Raw genomic sequence first — 21,270 nt, forward strand, 5'->3', positions numbered from 1 at the left:
CCATCAGCCAGGCCAAACCCAACCCAGAAGCACTTCCACTTCCTCTAATCACATTTTTTTGGCCTCACTGCAGTCAGTAACCTTTAACATTCAAAACAGGAAATGCCTGAAATATTTATAGCCTTTTTATAGAAAGCATATTGTCAAAACAGTTTTATAATAAAACAGTTTCTTCAGATATCTATGGGGTAGACAACTCAAAGAGTTCTACTCCACCCACTGCAGTCGAGCGGCCTAATGAACAACTTCTCTGTGCAACACTTGTGTTTTTGTGGCTTTTTTGTCTGTTTGGTGAATTTTGTTTTTTATTACTCCTGAGGTGCCATGACAGGTAAACTTCTCCTCTGTGCATTTACTAAAGTTCAATTCAGTCTTCAACTATTCAACCACGCAGTGTTCTTGGTGACCTGTAACTCTTTATCCAGACCAGGAGAGCTGCCAGTTTAATAGTCCTAATCAGGCAAATCTCTACTCTAAACACAAATTCTACAGCGAAGAATAAAAAAGTTGAGACATGGATCTCAGTTGTGTGGAGAGAACATTCAATCTGTCTCTAATTCCAGATGAAACCATTAACCAATCATATTTGTGAAAGAAGTAAATCTGTTTTGGTTCAGGCTATCAGCCGGCCTTTTGTGAGGCAAGGATTTGAGGCTCCTGGCTTTTGCTGGAAATATGGGGTTTTATTAAGATTTACAGTAAAAACAGAAACAGATGCCTTATTTTACCAAGGCTTCAATGCAGACAAAACCAAAGCTTTAAACTTTGCCAGGAGAAGTGACTGCATTTCAATTTACATTTATTGATTCATCTACACAACTGTACATTACAGGAAGTAAAAAACTGAAAGATTAAGACAAAGTCGGTGAAATCCAGGCGGATGCAGGAAGGATACTGGAACAGAAAATTACATTAAGCCTCCCAACATTATATAAACACAATTTTTCAAAACTAAAGTCATAAATACTAATACCTGCAGCATAAAAACAATAAAGATCAGTGAACACGGAGAGAAAGGAAGCAAGTTTACCGGTCTCCAGGAGAAAAAGAGTCCAGTTTTCCATTAATGCAGCTGAAACTAAAGAGAATTCATTCCACCTGCAACATTTAGAAATAAACCAAAACCATTATCCCCTCCAAAAAAAAAAACCAGAAATCCAAGAATGTTTACAGAAATGTATAAAAAAAATGAAGCCCAACCATGAACCCCGGCATGTCAGAAACATCCACATGAGTGAGTGCACCTGCAGCCTTTCACAATAAAAGGCAAGTGATGAGTTCCTCCAATGATTTCCAGCTTCAGCGGCCAGCACAGAAAACAGGAGGAGTGCAGGGAGCAAAGATGAGGCCAGCACCAGCGCCCCCTGCTGTTGGTCCAGTGCTTCAGAGGGTGGGCTGGAAAATGTATGGATGTGAACTCCTGCTACTAATGGAAAAAGTCAGAGGGTGTTTGTATCCATCTGTCAGATAATGATGGCGTTGATGCCAAAGAAATTAAACCCTTTTCTGACTTTCTAAAACCTGAGCTTCAACTCTGCTAACATGCTAGTTGCATGTGAGTTTTACTTGCTGGGAGGAGCTCGTTTAAAATGCAGGGACCCTTGTTGAGGATGAGAGCCCACTTTGAAGAGCGGCCCTCGAAAAGTTCATGGAAAGGTTTGGACAGCGAGTCGGAGGGCCGTCAGATCTCTGACAGAGTCACTCGAAAGCAGTCTGTGGAGCTGTCGATGGTCAGGATAAACGTGTCCTCGTTTGAATAGTGCTGGATGATGTTGTCGTCCATGTTTACCAGAACCCTAAAAGAATGAGAAAAATCATGTAACAGGCTTCCAGAGGATCTTCAGACAATACTTTGAAGATTCATCAAGATTCATGTCATATTCTGACAGTTACATTTCTAAAAAGCTTCTGTATCCATAGATTTTTGTCACATTTACTTCCTTTTTAACTCTTTCTGACACAGAAACTTCTAATATATTTGAGATGTCGACTCTGCCATATGTAAGAGAAAATGGCAGCATACATTTGAATTAGCATGTTCAAACAAGAGCAAGGCCCTGTTACCCCCCCCAGGGAGGACTTTCTTACCCTTTTTTACTTTTTTGGTAAACTTTAATTGCCTTGTCCACTGGCAGCGAGTACTTTTCAGAGATCTAGAAAGATAAAATCCATGTAAACCACCTTAAATCCAGCCCAGGATCCACTCACAACCACAAAGAACCAGCAGCTGTCATCACAGCTCAAAAAGACTTCAGCTCTACTGAACTGTTTCATGTAGTGGATTTTCAGAAGCACTCACCGAATCCAACAGAGCTTTAAGGGTGGGGGCCCGCAGCATTAGAGCATCAAAGACTTCGTCACACTCTTTTCTCACATACAGCAAGACTGACAAAGCGTACAACAGAAACCATTATTCATTCGGTGCAGCAAAAAGCAGAAAACACGAAGAGACCGGTGAGGTTACCTTTCTTCTCCTGCTCCACTTTAGACTTCTTGGTCTGAGGCAGAACTGCATCCTGACCTGACATCCTCTTTGTCGCAACACTTCTGAGGAGCACACAAACATACACCAGATCAGAGGAACCTTAGTGGACGTCTGGTTTAGAAATGTCTAGCTGAATGAAAAAAAAATGACTTATTTCTATTCCCCAAAAGGCAGGGGAAATATCTTTTTTTTTATAAACAAAGAAGTGTTCTGGTTCTAGAATATGCTCACCTGTCTCTGACTGAGTCTTCAGTGTTGAAAGCAAACACCTGCAAAAATGAGGGAAGATTAGCATAAAGGCAGGAAAAGCCCCTGCCCTGTGTGTGTGTGGTAGAGGGGGGTTCCCTCACCTGTCCGGCCCTCTGCAGGTTTCCAAAGTGAACGTCTGGGATGAAGAGAACCGGCTGGGATTCCAGGTCAAACATGCTTTTGAACAGCGTGCTTTCTGCTCTCTCAGCATGAGGGGTCAGACTCGAGCTGACGGCTTTCCCTAATCAAAGAAAGTGTGAGCACTCTCCATCTGTTGCTAAGCAACACCTACAGGTAAAGCTCCGAAAGGGGGCATTCTCCCCCCCCCCTTCAGTTCTTTTCACTTCATCAGAAAAATATTCCAAATCATTTAAAATGAAGTTAAATGTATGAAGGTTAAATGTATTTAAATAAATAAATAAGAAATCTCCCCTTGGCTTTTATTATCAGGGGATTTCAAACAAACTGTACCTTTTGTTCTCTTCCTGAGCTGTTTCCTCTCTTCATCCCGAAGCTTCCTCTCAGCTCCCTAAAGCAGGAACACAGAAAAAAATGCTGTAAATGTTCTTCAGATGCAAGCAACGTTAATCCCAATGAGCTGGTTTTGTCATCGCTCACCTTGTCACAGAAGACCTTAATCTGAGCATAAGCTCTGTGGATGGGCCGGCTGTTGCAGCTGTTGTAGCTGTAGGTGTCAATCTGGATTATGAGAGGCATTCCCTTCACCCCCTTCTGCGAGGAGAAGTCTGTGCTGAGGCAGTTCACCGAGATGAAGACCTGAGAAGCAGAAGAACAACAGATGTGGGTCCTGAAGCCAGTCTGTTGCCCACAGAGAGGACAGTTCTACTCTTAAACTGTTTTTTTTGGTCTTTTGAGCAGATCAATACTCCGAATCATCTTGTAGAAGAGCACATACAAGGAGTTTGACTTGTGCTCTCACGTAAAAGGACAAAGCAAACACATTTTAAGCATAAACAGCTATAAAAAATAAAAAAATTGGAAGAAAAATACAGATATTTGCAACATTTAAATTGGTATAAAAATTCTCTTGTGTGGTTTTGTACTCTGCTGCTGATCAGAGTTCATCGGGGTGACAGCTCGAGGGAAGAAGAGGTCTTTGTGGTGGGGGGTTTTGGTGTACAGAGCTCTAAAGTGTCGGCCTAAGGGGAGCAGTCTAAACGGACTGTGTCGGTGGTGTGAGGGGTCTTTGGAATTTTTACCAGCCTGTTTCCTAACCCTGGACCGCTACAAATACTGGATGGAGTGATGGTTAGAACCAGTGATCGTGATGGTTCTCTGCAGTCTGTCCCTGTTGTGTCTGGTTGCCGATGCAAACCAGATTGTGACGGGTGTGGCCGGGACAGACTGGATTAATGGAGTGTAGAAGATGGTCCACAGCTCCTGCCTGAGGCAGGTTGAATGTTGACGCAAGAACCTCTGCTGGGCCTTCTTCTGGAGGGAGTCTATGCGGGAGGTCTATTCAGTAACACTTAAAGCTGAAATAGAATTGAGACAGATCTCCGTGTTGAGGTTCGGATCCACATCAGGACTGAGGTAAAAAGAGCTGAATGTAATTGAGCTTGACCAATAGTCATAATTCTCACAGAAAACACACAAAACCAGAAGACCCCTGGAGGCTCCAGCAGTCCCATAAGGTGGACACCTGAGGTTAGGACCAGTTTCTGATCTTCTAGACATCAGGTTTGTCAGTCAGGAGGTAATATTCTTTTTATAATGTTTGTCTCCCTCAGAAGGATCAGAAATTTAATCAAACGACAGAACTGCACACAGATAACGGATGAATGTTTCCTGTATCAAAGGGCAGACAACTGTTCAAACCTGCCTGTGGAAAGGTAATTGCCCGCCCCACCCCCACACAACTGATGAATGAACTGTGATCAACCTCAGCTTTTTGGGAAAGCCAAATTCAGTTTGACTTGCCACACCTAGTCCTGAACAAACAAAATCCCGCTGTGTGAACGCTCCAAAAACCTGCAGAGGATCATCCGCTGTTTGATTAAACTGAACAGCTCGATCTTTAACACCCATGGAGACCTGGACCAAATCCACGTGATCCACTGCAGCTGCTTCTGTCGCCCGCTTTAAAAAGCTTTTCACTCAGATTCATAAACCCGGCCTCGTCCTGTGCTGCTGTAGTGACACGAAGGCTCCTAGATGCGTCTTCTTCACAACAAACATCCAAAAAGATCTCACAATCCTGAGCGGCTCCTCTGGAGGAGCGCTCCTGAAAACATTCACAGTGAAACTCTTTGCTTTGACCGTTTCAGGTGTATGAGGTGGAGGATGATCATGATAGCGCACAGGTAAAGACAGGAAAGTCCATTAAACGTATCTGGGCAAGTAGTGATTCAAATGGGATGAGATCCAAACTTAAAAAACATTTCACAAAGTCCCTCCTGTTCTTCACTGATCTTTTTTTTTAGTCTGATCTCCGTAGAAACTGGATCGGAGTGTTTAGTGACAACAGAGTCAGACGGTCGTCACACAGCAGAAAACGGCAGACAAACCGCATGGAAAATACTGTGAGCAACACAGACATGCAGGAAACTTGGAGTCCTTCCTCCAAAACTGTGGTGGGTCCAGATTGTTCTGGATTAGTAATTTTAGCAGAACGTGGCTCTGATCCAAACTTTGTCTCCTAAAGCTAAATGATGTAAGAGAGCCAAGCTTTCTGCTTGTGCAAGAAAAACAGGCCCCCTTATCCGAATCACAGCACAGTCCCTGTTACCCTGTACCGTGTAAACACTCCCCCATTATCTCATACATTTTAATTGTAAAGCAGATTCCCATCATTTGTGCCAAGTAGCATAAATCAGCACAAGTCCTGTTGAATTTTCCAGTTAAACAGGACTGACTGATTGAGCAACAGGTCGACAGACACGAATAACGGTGAGATTCCTGCAGCTATTTTCCCACTACGCCGCTTCTGCAGCATCGTGCCTGGACCTGCAGAGGTGAGGTCCTGAAGCAGAATTGAGCCTCCCACACACCCCACAGACTCACACCTCCACACACACACAGCCGAGCCGTTTGCGTTTCCACAAAAGCGCCACATGCGTTCCTGCGAGCATCTGTGGCGGCGTGAGTGGGAGGCATCTTTCATTCAAATGCCTCCATAGAAAGCCGACGTGGGCACAGTGTGCGACCCACTCCACCAGTCCCAAACAAACAAACAAACACAGAGGCGGAGCTGTTGACGCAGGAAGTTTCATGTTAAAATGACGATGCTGCTTGTTACCTGGCAACCACTTTAACATTTGCACCTCAAAGATTAAACTTGAGAAAAAGAGCACAAAACTTGTAGGAGATGCTGCACAAATGAAGCTTAAAATGTACGGACTCTTCCCATCAACCAAAAAGAGAGAGCAGCGAGGCGTCACACCTCCCCACAATCCCAGTTCTATTCTCGCTCAGCCTCCCAGCTCTGCTCCTGTGCTGGAGCCTTGGAGTCCACGTGCAGAAGGACACCCGATAATCATCTGTGCAGCTGAGATGGAGGCAACGTGATCCATTCACAAGCAACAAAACCGCACCTCTAACGCAGGAGCATTGTCGTCTCTCAGTTTAACGCTGTGGAAGAATTTACCACCCCAGTGTCTTCCTCCTGTTTAGGGTTTAAATGAGTGCGACGATTATAATCTCATGATGACATTGGAACCGGAGGAACGTCACCCTACTGGGGAAAAAAATGCAGATCTGTTGCTTGCATGACGATGTGAAGTCTAAACAGAGACATAAGATAAAGAGGATTTCACATTTTGCTCAGACTGTTCAAATAATTCCTTATTCCTGTGTTAACCTAAGCGTAAAACCAAACAGGGGGGTGGGGGGTGTTTCAAAGGCTTTTAAGAAAAACAACGGATATGCACACCCATCCCATCTAATACAACATATTAAACACCAAAAATGAAGTCCTATGCACATAAAATGACATTTGAAACTGTTAGAATGTATATAGTCATATGTACGGTATGTAAATGTTAGCCAGTAAAGGTTCTGTGTGAAGCTCTAGTTCCCCAAAAAAAGATTGTATACATTCATTTATAAAAAAAAAACATGCTTCATATTTTTTATCAGAATGTATTAGATTCTAGTAAGAACAATTATTATGACCAGATTATTTTCACAATTATTCTCTCTTATTGCAAGTTTGAGGAAAAAGTTTCACCTAATATCCATTGTAAATGAACTGACGAGTCAAAAGGGGGCAGCGGGGGCGAGGAAGGGTAGTGCCTGGTGACCATACAACACTGCTTGCAGCTTTAATTTGTCCTTTTTTTATTATTTGGCAATAAAAACATCTAAAATATTCTCAATCTTTATAAAATATTCTTCATTGTCTTTCAGCTGTTCCTTTTAGGGGTCGCCTCACTGAATCCTCCTCCTCCATCTAACCCTCTGCATCGTCCTCACTCACACCAACCTTCCACATGTCCTCTTCTACATCCATGAACTTCCTCTTTGGTCTTCCTCTAATCCTCTTTCCTGGTAGCTCCAACCTCAGCATCCTTTTACCAGCAACCTCCCCTGTTCCAAACATCTCCATCTGCTTCCCTGCATTTATCTCTAAAACATCTACCACTGTCTGCTCCTTTGCTGTCCTCATTCCTGATCCATCCTAGTCTCTCCTAAAGAGAACCTCAGCATCTTCATCTCTGCTACCTCCAGCTCTGCCTCCTGTCTCTGCATCAAAGTCTGTAAACCAACAACATGGCTGTTCTCAGCACAGTCCTCTACACCTTTCATTTCATTCTGGATGATAGTTTTTGGTCACACATCACACCTGACATTTGCCTCCTCCCATTCCAACCTGCCTGAACATGCCTCTTCCCCGCTTTCCTATGTTGTGTTGTTCTGGACTGCTGTTCCTCTCATTTACACACAGATCTCTGTCTTACTGCAGATGACTTTCATTCTAATAAATTCCAGTTCAAACCTTAAACTCTCTAAATGTTAATCCTTGAGTATGGATTTCTAAACTAAGCTTCTAGCTTCTGTTTGATTAAATACTCAAACCCTGGCAAAGAAAAGATTACAGAAACAGAGAAGCTTCTAAATATATATGATCACCAAGTTCATGTTTAAAGTTTGAAAAAATTTAATTGTTGAACTTATGCATTTATATATTTAACTTTAACTTATTAAATTATTATTATTTTGGCACTACTTCTTTGGCTTTTGGACAAACTCAATGCATTTCTGCACCTACTGCCCCCTACAGGTGGAGTACCATTTCTCACTGAGGATTGCTTGAAGACCTACACCTAAAACTTTTCCAGGATTAAATCTTTCAAACCAAATGCAGCATTGGTCTACAGCGCTCCTTTCTGCTGTCAGAGGATGCAGCAGACGCCTCTCCTGACTTCATCTCTGATTTAAAAATATCAAATTACAGAAAAAGCGCTGGAAAACACTGCTAGAAAAGTGAATGTTTCAATTATCTGGTTTAAAGTCTTCCTCAAATCATATTTTGTTGGATTTAAACTGAACAAAGATGAAACTGTGTTAGAAAAATTTGAAATTGTAACATTAAAAACAAACTGAAAGCAGTGAGCAAGAATTTACTTTACAGGAAAATTGATTCATGGGCCTGAACTGAAATGGAGTTCACAAATTTCTGATCAATTTAAAATAGTTTATTCTTTAGGCTCCGCCCTAACAGAGAACAGCAATAAGTGACATGATGGAATTAAAAAAGAAACGTAGCCATTATAATTGTTCAGATCAGTATGTTTATGTTTAAGGTACCCACACCTCCAAATACAACCTGCTGTTGTAATCCTCTTTGTAGTTTTTTTTTAAGTAAATTTTAGAAAATACATTTTCCATTTGACCAGCCATTTTCAAGATTTCCAGATGCATTTTAGCTCTGCTCCGTCCGTCCTCATCCTCAGCAGCTAATAGGTTGTTTTGCAACCCTTGTGTTATCTTAGATGACCCCACCCTACCATGACAAAGGTGGATAAAGGTGGAAAGATTTTATGTAATCCATGGACACCAGTGAAGATCACAAATCATTGAAGAAAAAAGGTTCAGAGCACTGTCTAGTGGGTCTAGATGACCCAGAAGTCCTGGGATCTCTGTTGTGGTCGCTGGGTTTTAGAACACAGCCTAAGTGGATCTTTCACTTCAGGATTGATCTTTCTACAATATCTTATTTGAAGGTTTAAGGTGGAACTGCGTAGCCAAAACAGAACTGGATGAATAATCAATGTATGATCCAAATTCCCAACAGAGCAGCAGGAATCTTCTCTGAATTGAACCTCCGTTTTTTCTAACAATTCATCACAATTTCACGCTGCGTGAAGTTAAACCATTGAGTCCCTCTTTCACAGCTTCTCTCTTTACTAAACAGAAAATTTAGCAGTTCTTTCCCACTAAACTCTGCAACAAGGGAGTGCAACCAAACTACTGCCCCCAACATTAGGTGATGACAATGACAGATACCCAGGGGTTGACATAGCCCAGAAATTTGCACTGGCCCACAGGGCCAGTAGTTTTTGAAACTTACTGGCCCTGCCTGAAAGTTACTGGCCCGACACCGCGCATAGCGGGACCCGCCGCTCCGCAGGTGCTTGCAACTTTAGGGGGGTCCGGGGGCATGCCCCCACGGAAACTTTTAATATGGTGCAATTTGGTGCATTCTGGTGACATCACTTATCTCTACACTTTTCAATGACTGAAAATAGACCATATCAAATTTAAATCTGCTCTAGTCTGTTTCAGATGTTTTGAAGAGAGCACTGCAGTGTAGTAGGTAACACTAGTTCAGAAGTTTTCATGGTGCTTCTAACGGCAAATATCGCAATAAATCATAAACCTTAAATGTGTTAAAACAATCTAATGGCAGCTTGAACCATTTAACGAATCAAATAAATCCCTTAATGCATTTGACCAATCGGATGGACGCCTTCACATTGTTGACCAATCAGATGGAGCCCTGTTATGTTAGATGTTTGTAACCTATGTCAACGTGGGTCATTTGGAGTATAATTTTTAAACTGGGAATGGTTATTTGGTTATTTTGCTGTTTGTTTACAAATTATATCGTTATCGCAATTTTAATCTCTGATATCGCATATCGCGAGTTTTCCTCATATTGTGCAGGTCTAACTGAGATCATTCAGCTAACTAGAAATACTTACTGCTTACAGTGTTGTAAAGAAAAACAAAATTAAGTAGTTTAACATTTTACTGCATTTGAGTCTGAGATTCAGGTATTTGGAGTTGCCTTTGATTCTTTGACATTCATCTTAAAGCTTAGTGCATACAATTTCATCTTCAATGCATTCATTAAATATCTTGCTGTCCATACTAATTCCACCCATTACTCCATCTAACATATTCCTATCTATTCCTGCCATGTCTTCCACATCTCTGACATGCTTCAGTCTCTCTTCAGTGACGGTGTCGGATTTATAATCAAATGTAATAATAACCCACTGGCTTGTGCCTTCGTTGTTGCTGTTTAACATTGTTTTGTATTGAATTGTTACATTCAATAAAGTTTGAAAAAAAAAAGTAGTGAGCGCGTGCCGCGTGGTGCTCTGCAGTGAAAGCCGCGCGCGCGCAGGCAGGAGAGAAGGAGAAGTGATCAAAGGTTTCCCATAGAAACCCTTGAAGTCTGAACACAGGACTAGCAGAAAAACTAAATTATGAAGACGAGGTAAATCTACGCGTTTTCGCAAAATTTACTTTATTGAAAAAGGTGAAGAATATATAAACCGTTAGATATTTTAGTGGCCCGAGCGGACAAGTGAAAAGTAAAGTCTTGTGGTCCGCACTGCTCGAAAAACAGGACCGGGCCAGCGGACAAAATGGCTATGTCGAGCCCTGATACCATAAGGGGGCTCTGAGGAGCATCGGTCACACCTGCATTCTCACATCACACTTCATTGTGATGAAGGTGTGTGCCAAACGCTCAATATTTACCTTCAGACCTGCAGAGCTGCAATTACCTGTCTTTCTGTGCAGTTGTCATTAGGATTTTATGAAACCTGCAGGGTTAGCTCTTTTCTGAGTGGGAGCACTTGCATGACGTTGTTTCCTAAGGGGAATTCTGAGCTAGTTTATTTGAAGAGACTGTCTCCATCAGGTCTGCTGCAGCTTTTTGAAGCTGAAGAATAATGTAGGTTCCTAGTTTTTAAACTATGAACCATCAACAATCCACTGGCAAAGAAAAACCTAGATGTGGCTTCATGAGAAACCTTCAGAAAAGGCAGAGAATCTGATCAATTCCAACAATCTCATTTGTCCACTTTGCCTTTTCTGCTTCTCTTACCTTTGCCTCTTCACTGACATCCCAGGTGAAAGACACGGCATTGTAGGCAATCTCCTCCACGTTTCCAATTGTGCTGAAGCTCTCCTTGTAGTCGGCTGTACGAGGAGACGAACAGCAGGAGGAAACTTAGAGCTTTCAAGGCCTTTACACAACAAGCTGACCAAAAATACTGGCCTCCATCTTTACAGCCGCACACCATCAGCAGAGATACAGATCTTCTCTGTATTTTACCTTCTAAGAACCAGAATTCCTTAAAGTTGTATTCAGAGCATTTTTTTAAGCTTTCTGGAAATATTGTAGTTTTTGTGTGGACTTTTTGTGAGGCTTCTTCTTCTACACTCACTTTTTGTCCGCCGTGTCCCTGAGCATCTCTTGTGTTTCACTTAAACACAACTCTGGTTACTGCTCACGTTTAGCCGTCTTCTAATGTTTGATACATTTATTAGTCAGGGGAATTGGTTACACTGGGACTAAATGAAATCTACCAGCAAATAGATAAAAGAAGAAGTACTATTTACACAGATTTGAGAGACGGTGCACTCACTTTTCACGGGAGTGTTCTTTCCGATGCACCTTGGTCCTATAAAAAGTTCAGCTGCATACAATTTCTACAGCAAGCCCATGCCAGTACCACTGATGCCATTAACTTGCCAAACACAAATGGAGTGTGACGCTGGCTGTTCATTCCTCTGAGTCTAAAGCGGCAGGTTGAGGCCCGTCAACTCCAGATCACTGTAGGATAAGGCCATAGCCCAGGCCCCCACCCATGTCTCCTAATAACGTCTATGCAAATGTGTTTCCTCCTCACAGTCTCCTGTGGGAATCGAGGACAGACTCTGGTCCATAGTGAATCGGGTCTGCCCGTGGGAACATGCTGCAGGCACCCTCTCACAGTGACAAAACCAGCACTCACCAATGTCCAGGACTCTCTGTTTAGCGGTGTGCTGACGGGAATGCCAGTATTTCCAATTCCGCAGCTGCTCATCTCTGCCCTTGTCTTCCCCAAACACCACCATGATGACACTCTGCAGTGAAAGCAAATCCCCCGCTGTCTCAGAACGCTCTTGTTTCCTAAAACGCAGGTCTTTGAATGGTCACCTCACCTGAACAATACTGTCCTGCTGCAGCTCAGAGCCCCCCACGGTACTTTTTAATGCTTTCCCATCAGGTCTGCGTGACGGCGCTCCCCCACCCGCCCACAGTTTGCTGCTGTGCGGAGCAGGAGAGGCTCTGACGGCAGCCCTCGACAGCGTCAGAGAATAAAACTGACCCCGGTTCAGGTAAGCCATGGGTCCCTCTCCTTGGCGCGGCCTGAGCGACATGCTGGCGTCCAGAGAGTATCTGAAAGCGTCTCTGTGATAAAGCAGAAACAAGTGTCAGCCCTTAGGAAGATCCACAGTAGGAGGAAAACTTGCAATGTACAATATTAGTGATCAATATTGTAATGACGATATGACATGCAACACATGAACAAATAGCAAAACAAAAAACAACTAATACATAATTTCACTGCAACAGTTCTATTTAAATAAAGTCAGCAAAGCAAATTATTCTCTAAATGTCCCTGATCTACATAGGATCTAACATAACAGGACTCTATTGGATTAGTCAACAACGTCAATCCGATTGGTCAACCACGTAAATGGCTGTATTTGATTTGTTAAATACTTCAAGGTGCCATGAGTTTGTTTTAGCAGCATGTGTTTAAACATTTAAGGCAACCATTCATCACAGTCTATGCGTCTTTTGCGATATGCGTGTCGCACAGGTTGATATTGTGAAATTATACATTTTTAATTTGTTGTGCACTTTAGCAAAACATTTCGTTTACATGAAGAAAATCAGCAAAATGTGACATATAAGTTAAAAAAAACTGTCAGATTTGGTTTCCAGTATGGAGAGTTGGGGAAATTTTGAATATTTTAACCCCACTTTGATTTAGCTGTGGATTCCAGTGTGAACCTAACAGGAACCTATGAATGGGAGCATCTCAATCTCTAAACTAAAGCTTACTAATAATACATATTTAGTCCTTATTTCTACAAATTCCTTTAAGGTGAAGCATAAATACATTTCTTTACCTTATCTATAAACAGAAAGAAGACCAAAAGAAATGAACCACATATAGCTTTTAGGTTTTCTTAAAAGTGGTGAGACTTTTTTTTTTTTAGGTCTGATCCAATGTCAGCTTAAGACTATGAATCAACAAAACATAGAGAGGAGATGGCACTGTCGTCCTCCTCATCAAAACATTGTTTGCGCCATTAACCCCTTTGTGTGGGACTGTGAACTCACACAGGCGAGCTGCAGTGGAACGCCTCTGCTGCTGAGGAGGGGCTTCTCTGGAACATCTGTGAAGGATGACAGCTCATGAGTTTCATAACCAGCCCGCCCAGATCTCAGCGCAAAAAGAAGACATTTGCTGCACGAGCTAGAAACACCTCCTCCCCAACACCCCTCAGGAATCTGACCTCTCCTTCCACTGCTTCCTCGTACATGCAGTCCAGAGCGCTGCCCTTCAGGAAACCAGCAAGAGGCAAATCATGGCGACTCCTCTGTGGAACTGTCCTTAGCTGCTCTTTGGATTCTGAGTGGAAGGAGCCATCAGAATATGAAACCGGAATGGACGTCTGCCTTTCAGATTTGACCAAAGCAAGTGGTGCACTGCTTCCACTTTTATCACCACCACCTCCTCCTCCTCCTCTTCTGGAATCTCCTGAGAGGTTCACAGCACTAGGCTTGGAGCTGTGAACGTCAACGCCAGTGCTGTTTAGGGAGAGGTTGACAGGCATAGATCTCAGGGTCTGACAGCTGGGATTGACCATTTCCAGGCTCCCGTGGTTATTAGCTGGCACAACTGCAGGAAGGTTTGAGGGGTTACCCCCATTGGAGAGGCGTTTTGTCTCTCTGGGAACCTAATGGACCAAAAACATGGGAAAAGTCACGACAAAGTACCTTGAAATTCCTTTTTTTAACCACTTTGGAAATAATTTCCCACCTTGTAGTAATCATACAGCAGCCCCAGAGCTGCTGCGCTGTCTTCATCGCCATTGATGCTCATCATGGCCTTGGTGGCAGCTGTCAGAGGGTTCTCCAGGTAGCTCCTCCACGCCTCATCCTCGCTGTTGAACACCCTTCTGGAGGCCATCGACAGCTCGTTTGGTACCAGCACCACCAACCGCTTACTGCTGAAGTCAACACGAAAGAGGAAACACACAGCAAAGGTTTAAAAACAGGCGCTCGCTGCCAAGCCCACAGGTACGCCTCGGGCTGTTTCTCACCGACATTCAGTTAAATGACTCGCTCCACATGAGGAGAGAGCAGGCAAGTTCACACCAGAGGAGGGAACTGAAGCTCATTTAGAAGTCAACTGATTTCCTGTAAAACGACAAAGCCTTTATTCCCAGATCCCATGCTGACAGCATTTTAGGATTTCGTTTTTCCCAAATTAAAAAAAAACAAAAGAAATCTCAATGAGTGTTGCTTTTGTGCCTCTATAATAAAACACCAGAGCTTGTTCTTTATTTCCCTTTTTCCACAGAGACAGACACCACTTGATTTCACTTTGACTTAAATGTGTTGATGCACAAGTTAAAGAAATAACGAGATTCCAAATTCAATCAGGAATAAAACACACATGCAGGTATTTCCTCTTACCTGTCCAGATCCATCTTGGCTCCACAGGACAGAACTTTTCTTGGGCTTGAGGAGGGTTAGCTCTCGGGATGGTGGTCAGTGATCGTGGGACAGTGAAGGCTCACTACAAATCCAGGTGAGCGCTGCTGTAAAAAATAATCTTCAACTTTACTGATTTCAAGTTAGGTTGGCGTTTTCCGTTCCAGGTGAGATGAGAGCCGCGCTGGCAGGACCAGAGCGTCGCATTTCAGCACGTGCTGTCTTTGTGCAATGTTTGAAGAATATTTATTTTCTGTTTGGAGTCCTCGCGGAGGTAAAACGTGCAGCACCTGAAGAGGTAGAATAAACAAGGAAGCGAAAGGCTGCCTGGTGATTGGTTGGTTGTTTTTTTTTTTGTTTTAAAGGAGGCGTTAAAAATCAAGCTCTCGTTTGTGAATTCTGAATTAAAAAACATGGCCAGCTCTTACAAAACTGAGGTTTCTTGTTAAATTTTCTTAAAAGTTTGGAGAAAGTATATTTAAAATAGAAAAATATCAATACATAGCCGTTATTACTGAGGAGATTTTAAAAAAATCAATGCATCCTTAAAACATTGGGTTGATAGAGAACTAAAATAACTCTTATCCTTTTGCTCGGTTTATTTATACAACAGAGTAAATACTTTTTCTTGGCCTCATTCTTGATGTACCGTGTTAATAGGAAAGACACGCCAAGAGTTACAGTGGGACATCTTGTGGTAAGAATTTGTTCTTGCACCTCCAGAAAAGGTTTGTCACGTGGTAAAATTTAAACCTGACCATACACAATGAATTATATATATATATACACATATAATTCTAATAATAATATTTATATAATAATTATATATATTCATATAATAATTATATATATTTATATAACAATTATATATATAGTTTTTAATCTAATTTTTTATATTAGTTGACATTTTTGTTTTTGTGTTCTTGTAGTTAGTGTTGTTGTCCGTTTGTTGGCATAAAAGAAGGTATACATCGACATAAGCACGAATGAAGCGGACGACTCATGATACCTTTGGGTGCAGTCAGGAAATTGGCAATTAACTGGTTGATGTGTCGGCAAACCCCAGAGACAGTCACTGATGTAACGCTGATGTAACATATTTTGGAACGTATAACTTTACCCTATTATTTTTATGTAAAAACGTTATAGTCGAGTAATTAGTTTAAGCGTTTCCATGTCTCCGTTGAGTCACTGATTTTGCTGAATGTCCGTGAAAGCATCACAATTTGAGGGCCACGCGCATGCGCATCAGAGCAGGAAGAGCTGAATTCCGTTGGACCCGGGTGCTGAGGAGCTACTCTGTGTCGCTTCTTCCGTTTTGTTTTGTGATTTTCTTCAGTTACACGCATTGTTTTGCAGGTGAAGAATTCACATAATGCAAGTTTATTAATTTTTTGCTTCATTATTATCGTCTGCGTCTTCGTTTTATATTCTGGACAGCGATAGCAGCCGGCTAACGAAATACAATACTATAATAATTATAATCTTCAAACTAGAAAGAAGATAAGCTAGTATATGTTGAAAGATTTTCTTTTTATATATTCGCTGCTAATAAAATATTAATTTATCTACGAAATATTGTTAGGATTATAACATGATTTCAGAGATTGGCCTGTTGTTGTTAATCAAATCATGTCATTTCTTTTTAGCAGCTAACCTTTATCTATTGTATAACATTCATTTAAAACGTGCCTGACTTGGCCACAGACACTGACCCAGCTTCATGATCCGTACGGAGGTAGTAACTTCAGTATTTGCAGAATCTCAGTTATTTGGGGAAATGTCATTCATTGGCCCTAACAGGCTTCCATTATTAGCCTATTTCTGAGAGGTGTGTGTCACTGCTTAACCTCTACCACAGCTTTGCGATTGTGCTGAACAATAATGGAAATATTTAGAGCTAATGTCATCCAATCTACAGCAGATGTGACTCACGGGTGATGTAAGAAGATGGCTCTGTTCCTTATATTAACTGTCCAGAGTTCCCTGTCATAGCCCAGCCCATCCCATTCATGGCTGGATAACATCTTTGTGGGGGGGTTTCTGAATAGATTACTGTCTCATTTCTTCAGGTGTGACAACAGACATGGCCCGGGGGCACCAGAAGTTTCAGTCCCAACAAAAAAATGCCAAAAAGCAGGCGGAGATTAAGAAGACCAAAGGGCATGACCAGAAAGCGGCAGCGAAGGCTGCTTTGGTGTACACCTGCGCCGTATGCCGGGTATGTTGGCGGAACCCTTTTAGAGCAGGGAGGGGTCGCAGCATGATCAGGGCTGAGGACCACCACTAAACTAAACCTGCGCTCACATTTATGTTTGATTTCTGATTCAACTTGGTTTAATCCTATTAGTTGAACTGATTAATTTGCTAAAGTTTCATTTGTCTGAATTTGTAGGTGTTAAATTAAAATGAAGGGCCAGTAGAAAAGCTATTTTTTGAATTAATTTGAATGTGATGAATCATTATGCAGCCCTGGTTATGATTGTACTGTAAGTCATGTTGCCCCTGTTGTAAATATCCTCAGCGTGTCAACCATGTAGTTTGTGGTTCTTAATGAATTTAGTGAGCTGATCGTTGGTAGCCAAAAAATTAAAAAACAAAATCAGAATCAGATTTTAATGTCAGAGTTGGCAAAACAAACTCAAACAAAGACATGTTTTATAGGACAGCAGGTTTTTGTTCTTAAATAACATCATATGAAGCTAAGATGCTAAAATATAGCACACATATATTTTATCAGTCAGTACAGGCAAGCAATTGTTTTAAACAGAAAATCCTTTTTTATTTGTTCTTTAAGTTTACTTTGTACATGAATGTAAACATTTGAGGGCTCTGGAAAACGGGTGAAAACACTGAGTCACCTTTACATGGTTGTCATTCTAAGGATTATAATTCAAAACGTGTGTGTTGTGGTGACACGGTTGAGTAAATGTGAGCACGATGTTCCCTCGTTTATCACGGCGGTTATGTTCTAAAAGAAACCTGCAATAGGGGAAATCCGCAAAGTAGGATTCCAGGTGTTTAAAGGCAGTTCCTCACTACACACTTTACCCACGTTTCTCAGACAGACATGAACATTTTCACATTTTTCTGTCTTGTTTGAGTCTCAAAGTACATACCGTCATAGAAAAATAAGTCTAGTGTTTATAGAATGAAATCAAAGATCTGATCGCACGGATTTATGTCAACTCGGCAAACTGAACGCATTCTGATTCAGGAGACTGGACAGGGGAGATTCATTGACAAGGTCAACAGCCAATCAGGACGCAGTACTGGAAAAAAGAAAAGCATGCAAAATGACACTGAAAAGACTCAGTGAAACAGCGAGACCCTGAAAGGTGAAGCACAACATAGCGAGGGACCACAGTACTGGTGGTGAGAACATGATCTGTCCTGTGGTTCTTTGTCTGGGATGAGTCTGCCCTGTTTTGACTCAGTTTGCTGTTTTCAGGCAGGGTGGGATGAGGATGCCAGCACATGTTGTATTTTCTAATTTGACCTTTTCCTCTCTTAATTTAGACCCAAATGCCAGACCCGAAAACCTTCAAGCAGCACTTTGAAAGCAAACATCCGAAGTCTCCCCTGCCGCCAGAGTTGGCAGGTGTAGAGGCGTGATGGCTCCTCCCCTTTCTCTGTAAGGCAGTTGAAGCTAATTCAGGATCTTTTGGTTGCTGATGTTTAGTGTTTAGTATCTCCAGGTGACTGATTGACCTGTGTGGGGTTTTCTGGCATGGTACATGTGGAATTTTTTAAATTCAAATTGTTTATTTTTTATTTTCCCTGGCTTCCCAGGATATGAAGGAGTGTGGACCACCACCCTGTCAAATTGCACAAAAATTGTTAATACTCCATTATAGGGTGGCTGCAGTATTTATAAAGTTTGATCATTCCGAATATTAAATGTGCACATTTCAAGTCTTCCCCCACAGCAGATCAAGCTTAAGTTGGCAAATGCTGCATCTCTGAATGACTCTCTGTAACAAGAAGTCATTCAGATCCAGAGTTCTGGATGTTGAGCAGTAATTTATTAGCCAGGTTTGATATGGAAAGAATGGCTGAGTCCCAATAGGTTTGGAACAGCACTTGGAAAAACAAATATTTTCTTTTTGGATTAAGCTCTGTTCACTTCTGTTCTGCACTGACTTTCCAGAGAAAGGTTCTTTACCTACCATGCTCCTCACTCCAACCCCTTCATGATTTCTTTAGGACGGTTCTGTCTGGTGAAATTGGTTCTGTGGGTTAAATATAATGGTTTCAAGTGGCTGTGGTCTGTGTGCCGTCGCTGTACACCACCCCAGTTCTGAATAGGATTCAGTTCAGATTCCCCCTCGTGCCATTGTAACAGTCCTGACTGTAGTCCCTTGTCTAACTCTGTGGTGCAGTGTTTCTACTCTGAACCTGCAATAATCTAGAATCAGTTTATATTTTTGTACAAGTTTCTTATCATAGCATGCTAACAGACATATTTAATGGATAAAAGCCACTATTTTTTCAATATGCTTGGACCTCCTGGTCTTGAACCACTGACATTGTATCGTTGTGCTAACTCTGGACTGACGACCAGCCATGTTTTTACTTTTGTAATGATCATATCTTTGTCTGCACAATGTAACTTGTTTTAATAAAGATATTTTATATTTACGCATTTGTTTATGGAGGTTTAATTTGTTGGTGAAAATGGGTTAACCTGCTTGGTGGACATTCATGGTTCTAATGATTAGTCAGTAATATTGTTAAACGGGGCAAGAGGGTGGAGAACTAGACCACATTTCCTCAAGCTTATCTTTTCTATTTCAGTCGGTTCAGTTGGAGCCCAAAGCCCTGCCTGACCTCATCCTGGTAATCAGTTCATAAGCCTCTCACTTCTATCTTGTTGAGACTTGAAAATGCTGCGCTCAGTTAAAGGAACCATGAAACCTAATTTAAATATGTTGCTTTAGATCCTGAGGAAATTTGACACAAACTTTTAGGTTGATGTTTTATTTCAGACATATGCTTTAAAGGAGAAATTGGACAAGTTAATATGTGTAGATATTTTGTGAGTGTGGGGGGGGTTACATTTCTTCATTACAGGTCAGAGTGATAAAATAAGAGGTTTTATGAATGATCAATTGAAGAAAAATCTTTTTCCTATCTGAAAATGTCAAATGTTCTTGTGAAAGTGTGTTTCCCGCGTCAGTTCAGCTTCTCCAAACATGCACACGTGTTTGCACATGTACACATGAAAAGACCCACACTTGATCTGTTTGTAAATAGGGCCTCAGCGTGATGTATGACTTGACCGACAGGTTCTGTGAGCAGGACCCACCGAAAGTCCATTTAACCCTAAAAACAAGAAATGCTTGTTTACCACCCCTGGAAAATTTTAGAAAAGTGGGAGTGATGCCTTTGTAGATCTTTGTGTTTCCATTAAACCTTTTGGTTCTCAGTGGTCACCAACCTTGTTCCTTATACGCGTCTGCCCTGCTTGATTTGCAGCCAACGCTGCTTCAGTAATTCCTGGTCACCTGGATCAGGTGTGTTCAGACAGTCAGAAACTGGGTTCACTCAATCCAACTAATAAGCAATTACTGAAGCTGCAAAACAAGGGACGCGGGGCAGTAGCTCACGAGGAACGGGGTTGGATGAAGCTGCCGTTTGTGTCGGTTTCAGCCAAAGGGGACGGAATCGCTCCACCAGTTTAAGGAGGTCCTGGCTCAAAGAGAGCCATGCAAAGTGGAAAAACTGTCCAACTCCTAATTTATTTCATTTATAAATGGAAAGAAAAGAAAATGGAAAAAAAATTCACTCTTGAAAACTGTATCTCAAACTGAGTCAAACTCGAAAAGAACGCTCAAAAGACGATGAGCAGTACAAAGGACAGACAGACAAAAGAGAACACAAGAAAACAAGTAAAGAACTACGTTTCTGAAAAGAAAATCTACAATTGTTTGACCCCGACACCAAAAAAGAGTTTGGGAAGTTAAGTTTAATAAGAAAAGCTTTGATTTAGATTACTAGAAATTATAGAGGAACTCAAAAGACTAATGAAAAACGTTAGCAACACAGAAGCTTCTTTATTGCTAATTTTAAAAACTGAAGGAAAAAACGGTTTCAAATGTTCATTAAGTTCATGTTCGCCTAAGTCCAGATTTAAATAATATCTGCCATAATAGGATAAACCAGACAGAGTGATTAATAAAGTAGCTAAGAAAGAAACTGTGGGGATCCTGGAGTATTCTGACAACTGAACCAATCAGTTCAGAAACTTAATTGTTGAGAGCTAACTCTAACCCTGAATCTCTGAGATTACAGGTTTCAAGTCACATCAGAAGCTCTTTAAATGGACCCCAGCAAAAGGCTCTTAGCTTCAGAGATACAGAGCAGCATTTTCCCCTTTTCTCCTCCTAACCAATTATGAGACTGTTTGTGTCAGTTGGAGATGCAGCTGTTAGGTTTTCCAGACTTTGCTTTCACTCGCAGACTCTTGTGGTATCTGGAGTGCTAATTTATTCCTGCATTCCCAGGATTCCTGTCACACCCTCTCTCAGTTGTTCATCTACCTCCTAGCAATCATCAA

At 41.6% G+C, this 21,270-nt stretch overlaps 2 protein-coding genes across 6 annotated transcripts; one reads left to right on the forward strand and one right to left on the reverse strand.

The window, feature by feature from the left end:
• Window positions 1–662: 662 nt before the first annotated feature.
• On the reverse strand, window positions 663–15,014 carry LOC101162866 (grainyhead-like protein 2 homolog). Of its 3 annotated transcripts, none has more exons than XM_011484881.3 (15): window positions 14,694–15,014; window positions 14,035–14,221; window positions 13,508–13,951; window positions 13,332–13,387; window positions 12,140–12,389; window positions 11,950–12,061; window positions 11,037–11,131; window positions 3,353–3,511; window positions 3,206–3,263; window positions 2,836–2,975; window positions 2,717–2,754; window positions 2,465–2,547; window positions 2,300–2,385; window positions 2,089–2,153; window positions 663–1,796 (listed from the first exon to the last, which is right to left on the reverse strand). In XM_011484881.3, the coding sequence occupies exons 1-15, from the start codon at window positions 14,705–14,707 to the stop codon at window positions 1,682–1,684; spliced, it is 1,902 nt and encodes a 633-aa protein (XP_011483183.1). In that variant the 5' UTR covers window positions 14,708–15,014; the 3' UTR covers window positions 663–1,681. The 3 variants fall into 3 exon arrangements, with proteins under 3 accessions (XP_011483183.1, XP_020565596.1, XP_011483182.1); XM_020709937.2 differs by having other exon boundaries at window positions 2,465–2,544; window positions 14,035–14,224; XM_011484880.3 differs by having other exon boundaries at window positions 14,035–14,224.
• Window positions 15,015–15,105: 91 nt separating this feature from the next.
• LOC101163270 (zinc finger protein 706) lies at window positions 15,106–19,352 on the forward strand. 3 transcript variants are annotated; one of them, XM_023963845.1, is made up of 3 exons: window positions 15,106–15,408; window positions 16,784–16,932; window positions 18,231–19,352. In XM_023963845.1, exons 2-3 carry the CDS (start codon window positions 16,798–16,800, stop codon window positions 18,324–18,326), a joined length of 231 nt encoding a protein of 76 aa, XP_023819613.1. In that variant the 5' UTR covers window positions 15,106–15,408; window positions 16,784–16,797; the 3' UTR covers window positions 18,327–19,352. The 3 variants fall into 3 exon arrangements, with proteins under 3 accessions (XP_023819613.1, XP_004077663.2, XP_020565598.1); XM_004077615.3 differs by lacking the exon at window positions 15,106–15,408 and adding an exon at window positions 15,942–16,070; XM_020709939.1 differs by lacking the exon at window positions 15,106–15,408 and adding an exon at window positions 15,980–16,088.
• Window positions 19,353–21,270: the final 1,918 nt, after the last annotated feature.

The sequence above is a fragment of the Oryzias latipes genome, chromosome 16, assembly GCF_002234675.1.
Source record: "Oryzias latipes chromosome 16, ASM223467v1".
Lineage (NCBI taxonomy): Eukaryota > Metazoa > Chordata > Actinopteri > Beloniformes > Adrianichthyidae > Oryzias > Oryzias latipes.

What these genes read in the sequence shown, in the direction of transcription:
- LOC101163270 (XM_004077615.3), top strand. Translation starts at nt 15,953, where the DNA reads ATGCGCATCAGAGCAGGAAGAGCTGAATTCCGTTGGACCCGGGTGCTG. An exon ending in TTACACGCATTGTTTTGCAG is followed by an intron (nt 16,071 to 16,783) that starts GTGAAGAATTCA and finishes TCATTTCTTCAG; the next exon opens with GTGTGACAACAGACATGGCC. An exon ending in ACACCTGCGCCGTATGCCGG is followed by an intron (nt 16,933 to 18,230) that starts GTATGTTGGCGG and finishes CTCTTAATTTAG; the next exon opens with ACCCAAATGCCAGACCCGAA.
- LOC101162866 (XM_011484880.3), bottom strand. An exon ending in AGGAAGCAGTGGAAGGAGAG is followed by an intron (nt 13,388 to 13,507) that starts GTCAGATTCCTG and finishes CATCCTTCACAG; the next exon opens with ATGTTCCAGAGAAGCCCCTC. An exon ending in ATGTCAGTGAAGAGGCAAAG is followed by an intron (nt 3,512 to 11,036) that starts GTAAGAGAAGCA and finishes TCTGCTTCTCAG; the next exon opens with GTCTTCATCTCGGTGAACTG.